Source organism: Panthera leo, chromosome C1 (genome assembly GCF_018350215.1).
Source record: "Panthera leo isolate Ple1 chromosome C1, P.leo_Ple1_pat1.1, whole genome shotgun sequence".
Lineage (NCBI taxonomy): Eukaryota > Metazoa > Chordata > Mammalia > Carnivora > Felidae > Panthera > Panthera leo.
In genome coordinates this window covers 7,962,929-7,974,407 of record NC_056686.1, presented here as the reverse complement: position 1 = coordinate 7,974,407, position 11,479 = coordinate 7,962,929, and the positions used below count along the sequence as shown (strand labels likewise).

At 57.9% G+C, this 11,479-nt stretch overlaps 1 protein-coding gene across 1 annotated transcript; it reads left to right on the top strand.

The window, feature by feature from the left end:
- Positions 1 to 4,332: 4,332 nt before the first annotated feature.
- SRM (spermidine synthase) lies at positions 4,333 to 8,372 on the top strand. The gene is made up of 8 exons (XM_042951204.1): positions 4,333 to 4,601; positions 5,198 to 5,318; positions 5,813 to 5,905; positions 6,730 to 6,883; positions 7,429 to 7,512; positions 7,605 to 7,750; positions 7,835 to 7,957; positions 8,064 to 8,372. The coding sequence occupies exons 1-8, from the start codon at positions 4,435 to 4,437 to the stop codon at positions 8,082 to 8,084; spliced, it is 909 nt and encodes a 302-aa protein (XP_042807138.1). The 5' UTR covers positions 4,333 to 4,434; the 3' UTR covers positions 8,085 to 8,372.
- Positions 8,373 to 11,479: the final 3,107 nt, after the last annotated feature.

Genomic DNA, 11,479 nt, shown 5'->3' with positions numbered 1-11,479 from the left:
TAAAAAAGTAATAGCATGTTCACTGTAGGAAATGAGGAAAAGAGAACAATTATATCGTCTGTAACCCTACCACACAGAGATAAGCTTTCACGCTTTGGTAGAAAGGCTTTCTACTATGTGTGTGTTCATTTCCAAACTTGGATTTATGCTTCTGCAGTTTTTCACCTTTAAAGTTTCCATCTTTTCTCATTCCAAAATTTATTCTAGTTAAGCACCATTATTGAACATGTATATTTGCATTTTTATGTTCTTCTTAATAATGGAGCATTGAACTTCTTCAGAATTCCATTTGATTTTAATATCGAGATGGGATATTAAGCCAAGAAAGCACAAAATATACCATCATTTTTGTTTTCACAACTACTTAAACAAAGAACGTATGTTCATAGAAATTTTTCCCAAGAGATCATCGAGAGGGCTGGCTGTGTGCGACCCCCGGAGGGGCCGTGAAGCCAAAGCAGGCGCACTGCCAGGGAGCAGCCAGTCAGGCAGAACAGCGAAGAACAGCCCAGGCCCAAAATGGGCTGATGTCTGGCCTAGTCAGGACTGGAGCGGTCGCAACCAACAGAAAAGCCAAACTGTCGGTGGCTTAGCAAAGCAGATGTCTTTTTCCTCTCTCCTCAGTCCTAGTTAGTCCAGAGCTAGTGGGACAACTTTGCAGTCCTCCCTCTGGCACTTAAGTATGGCGCTGCCATTCTCAACAGGAACGTAGGGCTTCCACCGCATGGGTTACGGGGACCTGCCATGGCTCCATCCATCACATCTGCATTCCATTCAGCTGGAAGGAGTGGGAGATGCACACCCACCTCTCTTTACGTGGAAGTTGCCCGTTTCCACTTCCCGTTGGCCGGCCTATAGTCACATGCCACGGCAAGGGCTACTGGGAAAGTCATTTCCGTGCCCACGTGCCCGTAAAAGTCCAGGATTCTGATGCAGTTTGGAGAGAATGGACAGTGAGGCACAATAAGCAGTCTCCCCCAAAATCTCAGAATCCCTGCGACTAAAAAATGGACAGATGGGAATTTTTAAGAGTGAGCAATCATTTTCTACTGAGGATGGCCCGAGGAGACTTCGTGAAAGGCACATTTGGGTCGGGCCTGGAAGAGGAAGGGAGAAAGTCCAGAGAACCTTGTAATACAAAGAAACCCAGGCCCCACCCCACAGCTGCCAACCAGGCTGGAGCTGCGGCCTCGGGAGCCGGGCTCGGCAAACTCTCCGGGTGATTGTCACAGTGGCCTAAGTCTGAGGACCGCCATGGTAAGCGGGGTGGTGGGCCCCAGGCCTCGCTTAGCGGGCCGCAGTGGGCTTCCCGCACGCAGGCCAAGGGGGAAATGAGAACAACAAAGACCGTGTGTCACCTTCTTCCGTGGCTAAAACGATTCCTTGCCCTTCACTTGGAAATTATCTTTATTAGTTTTGTCTTTGTGGCAATGGTTTTCGGTGCGTTTGTTTTCTAAAAAGATGGGGACCGTGAACAGTAGTACTAGTTGAGGTCTTTCTAAATGTCGTTCCTTGCAAAAGAAAGAGCTGGCAAAACCTGAACGTCAGTCCCCAGATGGGTTTTTGAAACTTGGCGGGGCCCTGAAACCACAAGTCCAGGACTCCTGAGCCCCGGGATGGAGACCTGAACCTTGGGGATGTTTGGAGAACAGCTGTATTTCCATTCACTGATGTGTCAAGCCATGGGGACAGCACGTGGATCCCCAAGGCCGTGGGAGGATGGGTAAGCCTGCGGAGGAAAGGCTCGGTGATTTGGAACCGCGGAGGACCGCGCCTGGGCTCTGGGGGAGTGAGGTTGCAGGGTCAGCGGGCTGGCGGCGGAGAGAGGCTCTATGAGGCGGGCTCTTCACTCAAGGAGGCGTGCTGCTCTTTGTGGCACTTTGGTCAGCTTGCCATAAACATCTTCACCAAGTAGTACCGTGCGGTGGCCAAATTCATTCCCACTCATGGCCACAGCTGTCAGCCTGGCCGAACACAGTGCCTAAAACGTGCCTCAGGTGCCAGCTGCTAAAAGTCTCCGGTGACAGACACACATACCTTTCCCACGGCGGTCCCCCTGAAGCTCCACCTTGGACAGTGGCCAGTCGCCCACCTCTGTCCTCTCCCCTCTCCCCCTTTTTATATATTATCTACACTTTAACAGGTTGGGATAGTTGACCCGCTAGACAGTGACGCGTGACAACGGAACCTTAAATGCACGTTGGTCTGAATTCGGGGAAACATTTCGTGCTGTACCTTGGTTGCCTCCATCCTGGTCTTCCCTCCCTGCTTTGAATAACTGGGCTCCACAATATGGCCACTTCTGGCAGAACCACTGTGTTTCCTCCTCGTGATCTGAAGTCAAGTGGCATTTATGGGATGGATCATGGTCCTGTACATCTAGGGACTTTTCTGCCTGTATTTTATTCAGGGCCTTTGTCTTCTTTGAACTTGGAAGGTTTGAGCTACTGCTTATACACACCATCCCAGAGATCCCATTCCCTGTTGGTGTTGAGGCGGAGACCGTGGTTTCACTTCCTCTACCGGAGGCGATGTCGTTTATGTTCCTTCTCTTGTGAGGATGCACATGCTGGGAGCAGCTTTGTTCAGCTCACAGGGGGCATGGGATGGACTTGATCTTCCACTCCCCCCATCCCCTGACCTTGCAGTGCCCCAGGAATGCCAGGACCCCTGTCTGGTCTCAGCTGTGCAGTCCCTGGAAGAAAGCCGCGACAGCTGACTACGAGGGGCCTGGACTAGGGCCCAGGCCGCCAGCATCAACTCAGCCTGTTACCCAGTGCTGCCAGCTCTAGTCTCATGGAGCTTCCAGTCTGCCTCGGGACACAGAAGTAAACAAGCGATCAGAGCTCAGAGGTGCAAATGTCTTGACGGAGGTTGTACAGGCTGTGATGCAAATGCCATGACCCCGGTACAGGACTGAACGCAGGCAAGCCTGTAGTAACTGGACAGAGGGGTTGACCGAATCTTACCTGCTGTGCGACCCTCTACTGAATGACCTCGTGTCCTGAAACGGCTTTGTATGAGACGTCTCCTAGCAATTCTTTTATTGTCTTGGCTCACCTTCCCTGTGAAAGGAGCTTAAAGCCAACCAAGATACGTTGTTGCCGTAAGGCTTGAGGCTTGCACCAGCTGGTAAACACCAGCCTGTTACTCATCTGAGGTTACAGAGAACATGCTTCCCACCTCCGAGGGGAGGCCGCAAAACGTCAGTCAAAAGACATCCCTCTCATGCCACCGGTAGTTTTACACCAGCTTCAGCTCCCTTCCTTGGCGTGCAAAGAACTATGCGTGTAGAGCAATTAGCATGTAATATTTGGTAATTAGCATGCTTAATGCGATTCAGATAAGTTCCTTGACATTTTCCTAAAAACAGCACGTTCCCGCCCACCCCTTCAAAGAGCAAAGCCCAGTTTGTTTGAAAAAATAAAAAGACAAATTAAAAAAAACTCGCGTGCCAGTCTTATTTGGTGCCGAATATACGTGGGTTGGCCTCTTCCGGGACATTGCTCGTAAATTTAGAAACTCGTTTCGAAAAAGACTCCTTATCCAGCAGCCAGCCACACGGCTCATGGGTCGGAGGAGAATCTGAGAGAAAATGGCTAGATCTCGCTTAAGTCAGGGAGCTAAGTCGGTCCTTTTCAAGGAAAAAAAAAAAAAAACAACAGTGCGCCTGGCGACAAGCCACGCTTTCCGTCCAACAAGGAGCCAAATTTGGGGACACGGCGAGAGCTACGCTCTCCTCGTCCGCCCTGGCGCAACAACGTAACTCTGCGCCTTGCAGTGTAGCCGCCCGCTCCCGCTTCTGCAGACCGAAGGCTCAGGCGGGCGGTCCGCTCGTCCCAGCGCTCGGAGGGTCCGCGCCCGGCCCGAGACGCCCGCTCCGGTCTCCCCTCCCGCGCCGGGGCGCCCCCTCGCTCCCTCCCTGCGGCCCCCGGCGCCTCCCGGACCCCGGGAAAGGGGCGGGGCCCGGGGGCCTGCACCGCCCGGCCAGCGCGGGGCCCGGGGACGAGCGCGGGGCCCGGGGACGGACGCGGACCCGACCCCCGCCGCCGGCCCGGCTCGCCCAGAGCCGGAACCCTCCCCGCTGCCTGGGCCCGTCCGCCCGGGCCCGTCCCCACGTGGCCCCTCGGAGCGGGCCGCACTACCCTGCTGCCGCGGACGGACAGCGCGTCCAGCCACTGACACCGCGCTGAGGGCCGACAGCCAATGAGCGCGCTCTGACCGCCGGTGGGGGCGGTGCCTCCGGGCCGCCGCACTCCCGTACCCGCGCCGCCATTGGCGAGTTTGGGTTACACCCCTGCCGGCAGGCCCCGCCCCGCCGGCAGGGTTAGGTTGCCTCACGGGCGGCGGGCGGAGCTGGTCCCGTTGTGCTGCGGCTCCGCGCGGCCTGCAGTCCCGGGCCCGCGCCCCGCGCAGCCCGCCCGCCCGCCCGCCATGGAGCCCGGCCCCGACGGCCCCACCGCCTTCGGCCCCGCTGACATCCGCGAGGGCTGGTTCCGCGAGACGTGCAGCCTGTGGCCAGGCCAGGCCCTGTCGCTGCAGGTGGAGCAGCTGCTACACCACCAGCGCTCGCGGTACCAGGATATCCTTGTCTTCCGCAGGTACCACCGCCCACCCGGCCCCGCGCCACCGAGCGCCTGCGGCGGCCCTCAGCCCAGACCGCCCGCTGCCCGCTGCCCGCTGCCCGCTGCTCCGAAGCCAGCCGGGATTCCTCCTACCCGAATCTCCGTCCCGACCACCCTTCTTCCTGCCCGACCCCTGCCTTGCGCCCTTTACTTCGCCCCCCGCCCCCGGCCGTCTCTCCCCCCGCCCCTCCCCATGCAAAACTGTCAGAAGTTCTGAAGAACTAGGCCCGTCCCCTGCCGCGATGCCCTCCCCACCCTGCTCCCCGTCTCCCTGGGCCGGGGGCCGCCGTTTGGGGCGGTCCTCTTCCGCGGGGAGGGAGTCGGAGTCTGCGCCGACCCCACGCGCCGCGCTCCACGTGTCAGTCCCGGACACGTCAGAGCCGGGACCCTGAGTCCACCCCCACCCCCCACCCGGCGGGCCTGCCTGCCCAGCTTTGCCACGTGTCATCCCCAGTACTTCCCCCTGGGACCCCTTGGCAGGTCGGGGGAGATCCTTCTCACCCAGGGCGAGTGGGGGCACATCGCCCCCACTGCAGGGGACCCAGGTCCCTAACTGTCACTCCTGCCTTCAGTAAGAGCTACGGCAACGTTCTGGTGTTGGACGGCGTCATCCAGTGCACAGAGAGGGACGAGTTCTCCTACCAGGAGATGATAGCCAACCTGCCCCTCTGCAGCCACCCCAACCCACGCAAGGTACCCCGGCTCCGGAAGGTTCAGCCCCCACACAGGAAGCCCACCGCTCAGTGTCCCGCAGAACATGGATGTGCCCATGCTCGGCCCAGCTGCTTCCTAAATGGTTGTCAGAAAGTGTTAGCAAGCACAAAGGGAGTAAGTTGGGTGGGGGTGGCGGCGGGCCCACTTCACAGGGTGGGGGCTGACACAGCCTCTGAGGAGCAAACCCTTCTCACTGAGGCCCGAAGCTTAAGACGCAGCAGCCCTGGGAGGAGTTTCCAGGAAAAGGGGACGCCTCGTGCCAGGTTCCTGAGGCAGGACAGCGTTGCTGAGAGTAGCAGATGAAATAATAAGGTCTGTGCATCAGCGGGGTTGAGAAACCTACCCTGTTCAGATGGTTTTGCGTGAGTGTATCTGCCCCGTGCGGGCCCAGGCCGCTGAGTCCTGCTGGAGCCTGTTTGGTGAGGCTGATGCTCAGTTGATGCCCTGCTTCTGACTGTTCCTCCCGCTCCTAGGTGCTGATCATCGGGGGTGGGGACGGGGGTGTCCTGCGGGAGGTGTTGAAGCACTCCTCCGTGGAGTCCGTGGTCCAGTGTGAGATTGATGAGGTGAGTGTTGGGCTCTGGGGTCAAGTCCCAGCTCCGCCCTGGGACTTGGCTGTGTTCCCTTGGGCAAGTTGCTTAACCTTGCTCAGCCTCTTTCTTCGTTGGGAGGATTCAGTAGAAGATCTGGGTAGTAAAGGGCCTTGCACGTAATAAGTGTGCCTCAATGCTGGCTCTTAGTAAGACTAAGCTGGTTTTCAAGTCAAGATCCAGGAGCGTTCCAACTACTCGTGCGTGCGTTTACCCTGTACGCTCAGCTTGTTTTTAATGAGCATCTAGTACGCAGCAGCCATCGTCCTAGATGCTGGGGCACAGTGGTGAATGGACCCGTCCAGTCCCCACCCCCTTGGAGTCGGTCTTCCAGGGAGGAAGAGACTTAAGAGGGTGATCTGGTGAAGGCGCGGTGGGAGCCGGGGGTGAAAGGAAAAGGCAGGCTCAGAGCTCACGGGTGAAGGCTGGTCAGCGCAGGCCTCCCGAGGAGGTAGATTTCAGCTGAGGCTTGGATGGAAAACAGTTGGCCACGTGGAGGCAGGGGAAGGTCCTCCTGGAAGAGGTTGGACTCGCCTCCCTCTGAGATAGCAAGAAAGTCACTCAGAAGGGACAGTTTGGTCTGGGGACAGAGAACAGGGACAGTGGGATGTGAGCCGGGGAGCAGAGAGGAGCCATCCTGCCATGACTGAGAGGGAGGTACCAGAGTGCCCCCCATCTTACAGATGTGGAAGCCGGGTTTCCACAAAATGAATGGCTTGCCCAAGTGACCGGGCGATTAGAGGGACTGCTGGAGGGCCTCCAACCCCCACGGCAGAGCCCGGTCCCTCCTCCCTCCTCAGGATGTCATTCGGGTCTCTAAGAAGTTCCTGCCGGGCATGGCCGTGGGCTACTCCAGTTCCAAGTTGACCCTACACGTGGGTGACGGTTTTGAGTTCATGAAACAGAACCAGGATGCCTTCGATGTCATCATCACTGACTCCTCAGACCCCATGGGTAAGCGAGGGATGGGCCTTGGGCCCCCCTGGCAGCCACCGTCCAGAGGCGGGGGTCCCGCGTCTTTCCTGTCTTGGTTGCTACCTCCCCAACCCAGCCCTGGCTCAGCAGAGGCAGACCACGCTGTTGCCCAAAGTTCACAGGTTGATTTCCTAGAGGAGGGTGGGGCTCTGGTCTTGGCCCACTGAGGCCTAAGTTTCTTCTTCAGCCTCTTCTCTGGTCTTAATAGGCCAGCATCAGGGCAGGGATCTAGTCTCAACCCAGGGCCCAGGGTGGAGAGTCCCCCAACAAAATGGCAATGAGAACCCCCCCACCTCCCCGCCCAGGAATGGGACGAAAACATGGAGCCCTCCTCAGGTGGACAATGGATCCTTGCGCTCCTGAAAAGCACTCTCTTTGTGGTTGGTTTCTGAATCCACAGACCTGGGCTGAAATCCCGGCCCTGCCCCCTTGGCAGCTGTGAACGTGTAAAGGGGCAGTGGTGGTACTTGCCAGAGCCAGGCTCAGGAGGTCTCAGCCATTGTCCCTTGTCCCCACCACTGCAGGCCCTGCGGAGAGTCTCTTCAAGGAATCCTATTACCAGCTCATGAAAACGGCTCTCAAGGATGATGGCGTCCTCTGCTGCCAGGGTGAGCAGGCCGGCGTCGGGGGCGGGGCGGGGGTCCTCCAGTGTCGGGGGGCCCTGCCTGCCGGCGCTGATACTGCCCCGCTCTCTCCCCAGGTGAGTGCCAGTGGCTGCACCTGGACCTCATCAAGGAGATGCGACAGTTCTGCAAGTCGCTCTTCCCTGTGGTGGCCTACGCTTACTGCAGTATCCCCACCTACCCCAGCGGCCAGATAGGCTTCATGCTGTGCAGCAAAAATCCGGTGAGCTGCGCTCCCTCCTGGGGCTAGGAGGGGGGCAGGTGGGCACGAAGGCGCTTCCCTGACGCCCCCATCCCCCGCCCCCAGGGCACCGACTTCCGGAAGCCCGTGCAGCAGCTGACACGGAAGCAGGTTGAACAGATGCAGCTGAAATACTACAACTCCGACGTGCACCAGGCAGCCTTCGTCCTGCCCGAGTTTGCCCGCAAGGTGAGCCGCTGGCAGGAGCGGGCAGGGGGGCCCGGGGCCTCCCGAGGGTCCGCCTGAGCCCCCGCGTGACCCAGCACTCCCCTGACGAGGCCTTCTGTCCCCCCAGGCCCTGAATGATGTGAGCTGAGCCCAGGTACCGCCGCCCGTGCTGCCCAGGATCTCAGGCCAGGGAGCCTCCGGGGCGCCCGGGTGTGACAAGCCCTGGACAGGACCCCCCCGACCCTGCCCCACCGGCGCGCCCACCAAGCAAGTGTTACAGGCCCCGGAATGCTGCCCAGCCTGCCCCGCTGGGCGGACTGTCTGTCTCTCTCAATGTGGCGTTCAGCCTCCAAGCCTATGGCAGCTGTGTACGGCACCTTCTCCGCCTTCTGTCACCCTCACTCACCAAACACGTGTATTTATAACAAAGTCTGAATCGTGTGTCCCCCGATCTTGAGTGGGCCCAGGCGGGCGCCACCTCAGCCACGGTTGGACACTCCTGTGTAGCAGGCTCCAAGCCGGCCCCAGTGTCGGGCCTCTAGGTGTCTGGCCCTCGACCTCAGGCACCGGGGGACACAGCAGTTATCAAACTGGGCCCGCATCTGTCCTGAGACACTGCCTTAGTCATTCCTTCACCAAACCCCACAAGGACAGAGGTGACAGACCCCTGGGGCCGGGGCTGTGGGGCTGACAAGATCACGGCGGGGCCGCTCGGAGGCTTTGTCGTCTCAGAAGAATTTGGGTCACTCACTCACAGGCTTGTCAGGTGCCATCCTGGGGATCGGGGTGAAGATGCTGGAGATGATTCCAGGCAGCTGGCTGGGGCACGCTTGGGGTCCGGTTACTTGGGCCTGTGTAAGCACATCAGGTGCCCTAACGTGGCTCAGGATTCAGACTTAGGTTCCGATCCTGCCTGCCAACCCGTGAGTGTGCTGTGGTCAATTCCCAGAAGTTCCCCCGAGCGTTGAGAGAGCTTGAGAAAACAGGTGTGGGTGGCTATACCAGGACTGTGGGCGCAGGACTGTCCCCTCTCCAAGGTGCTGAACCTCCATCCTCTGCCCCAGGCACCTTACCCTTCCCGATGACCTGCACTGAGGCTCTGCTGGCACGAGAGAAGCCACAACACGGTGCAGGTTCAGGGGGGAGGCCTCCAGCCCACCCCCATCTCAGGGTCTACAGGAAAGAGCCCTGCTCCTTGGAAAAGCCGACCTCACCAACCGCCTTCTCCGCCCTCGACAGAGGCACTGCCAGAGGACGAGTTGACCTGGAAGGGGACTTGGCAGGGCGGTGACAAGGGAGTGGCTCCAGCAGGGAGGAAGGATGCCAGAACACCCCCCTGACCTGCACCTGCCCTGGGCAGCTACCCCAGACCCGACAGTTTCAGGGGCTTGGAACTGCAGTCATCACGGGGCTGGGGAGCAAGCCTCCAGCTGCACAGATAATTCCTTGAGCAGCCGCAGGCAGATCACTTCCCTGCTCTGGGCTCCACGCACCCCAACCCCACACCCTCACTGGACCCGGACCACCTTCTGACCCCTGATCGCTAACTTTGCCAGAAACCCAGGCTTGGGGATGGACGTTGTTCCCCCAGGTCTCCCCACTCCCAGGGAGGCCGGGTGGCGTCACGACAAGTCTGGGCCGCAAGGCAGAGTGTCAGTTAAAAGAAGATACGGTGGCCAATTACAAAGCCCTGACCCAACACAGGTCTTCGTTCCTTAAACCTTCACAGCTGCCGGTAAGGTACTGAGCCCAGGAGAGGCGGATGCTGCCCAGGGCCACACATCGAGTCAGCACACGGTGGGGGGTACCAGGCACCTGGCCTTCTGAGAGCCACTCCACTCTGCCTGCCCCACGTGCCTCTGCAGCTCAGCCCAAGCACCCTCGGGCCCCAGCAGGGACATCACCGGGCCTCTGCTCTCAGGGCGCCTCCTGCCCCAGCCCATCTTACCAGACTCCAGGAAGGTCTGTCCCAAGGTTAACCCGAGGGATGCTGCTGGCAGGGGCTCTGGACTCGGACCTGAATCTCAACCCTGCCTCCTGCTGGCTCTGTGGCTTTGAGCCACTCCGCTCCTGACTTGCTTACCCTGCCTGTAAAATGGGAGCATTCATAGCCCTTACCCATGACGGGCTTCATTAAGGGGTGTAGGTGACGCAGTGCTTGCTGAGTAGGTGAGAATCAGGATTGCCTATCCGGACAGAGAAAGAGGAGAGGAGGCCCCAAGGTGTAGAAAGAGGGAGGCCATCGGGAAACAAGAATGCCTCACCTGGACGTTGAAGTTGTCCGCAGCGTAAATCCCTCCACTTACCCAACTTTTAATAAAGCCTCCTTGAAGAGGTGCACGTTAGTTAGGGACTAGCACTGGGCCCCACATCGAGGTGGGTGTGATGTAGACACAGACTAATGGACCAAAGCAGAAGGGGGGCATTCGGTGCAGACGTGGCCTGAGCCTCGAGGCCCCAGAAATGCCGGAGAGGGCCACAAACAGGCCCCCTCTGTGGCATGGCGGATAAAGACGTTTTGGGGTTTTGTTTTTTGGTTTGTTGTTTTTGGTTTGTTTTTGTTTGTTTGAGTTTTGGGTTTTTTGTTTTTTTTAAGCTCTATGCCCAACACGGGGCTTGAACTCGTGACCCTGAGATCAAGAGTCACGTGCTCTATTGACTGAGCTGGCCAGGCACCCCGTAGCTTTGAAGTTTACTTATTTAGCAAAACTAGCCCTGCTCCGGTGTAAGGATTCCAGTAGGTGGACCATTTGGAAGGAAAATAGCGGGCCTCCTTGGCCACTGCACTTCTCGCAGAGGCAGCCGCGTGTACCTCTTCCAGCCGAGGCTTCTGGTCTTTGCCTTCGCGTCTGGAGCATCCTGAGTTACTGCCTCTCCGTGTGGCAGCTTCAGTCATAATCTGTTGACTTTCCACTAGGGAAGCTGAGGATTTCGTTCTTCCCTTCCCTGACCCAGCCACACTCTCAACAACTAAACGATCATCTTGGTCGGGCCACATTCAGCACGGGTGCCAGTACAGCTCTATAAACGTCACTCTCGGCTGGGACAGGAGACCAAGTTCATCTGCACACCTCACTTCCCCTGGGGGTGTTTCACATCTGCTTAAATTTCTTTCAAGTTTATTTTGAGAGAGAGAGTGTGTGTGTGTGTGTGCTCTCACATTAGCAGGGGAGGGGCAAAGGGAGAGGGAGAGAGAGAATCCCATGCAGGCTCCACGCTGTCCGTGAAGAGCCCTGTGCGGGGCTTGAACTCACAAATTGTGAGACCGTGACCTGAGCTGAAATCAAGAGTTGACGCTTAACAGACTGAGCCACCCAGGCGCCCCTCACATTGTCTTAATTTTTAATAAATTCATCGCCAGTTCAGCCCCGAACTTTTTACCAAATCTTGAAAGCTCTTTTTAAGATCTTTGGACTCAATATACTTCATGAGGGTCTGGACAGAATGCTAACCAGTTTTTTGCTATGAGACCCTAGTAACTGCCCCATTATAATTTGTAGTTCATTCATGATTATGTTCAATGGAATGCTCAGTAACAGGAAA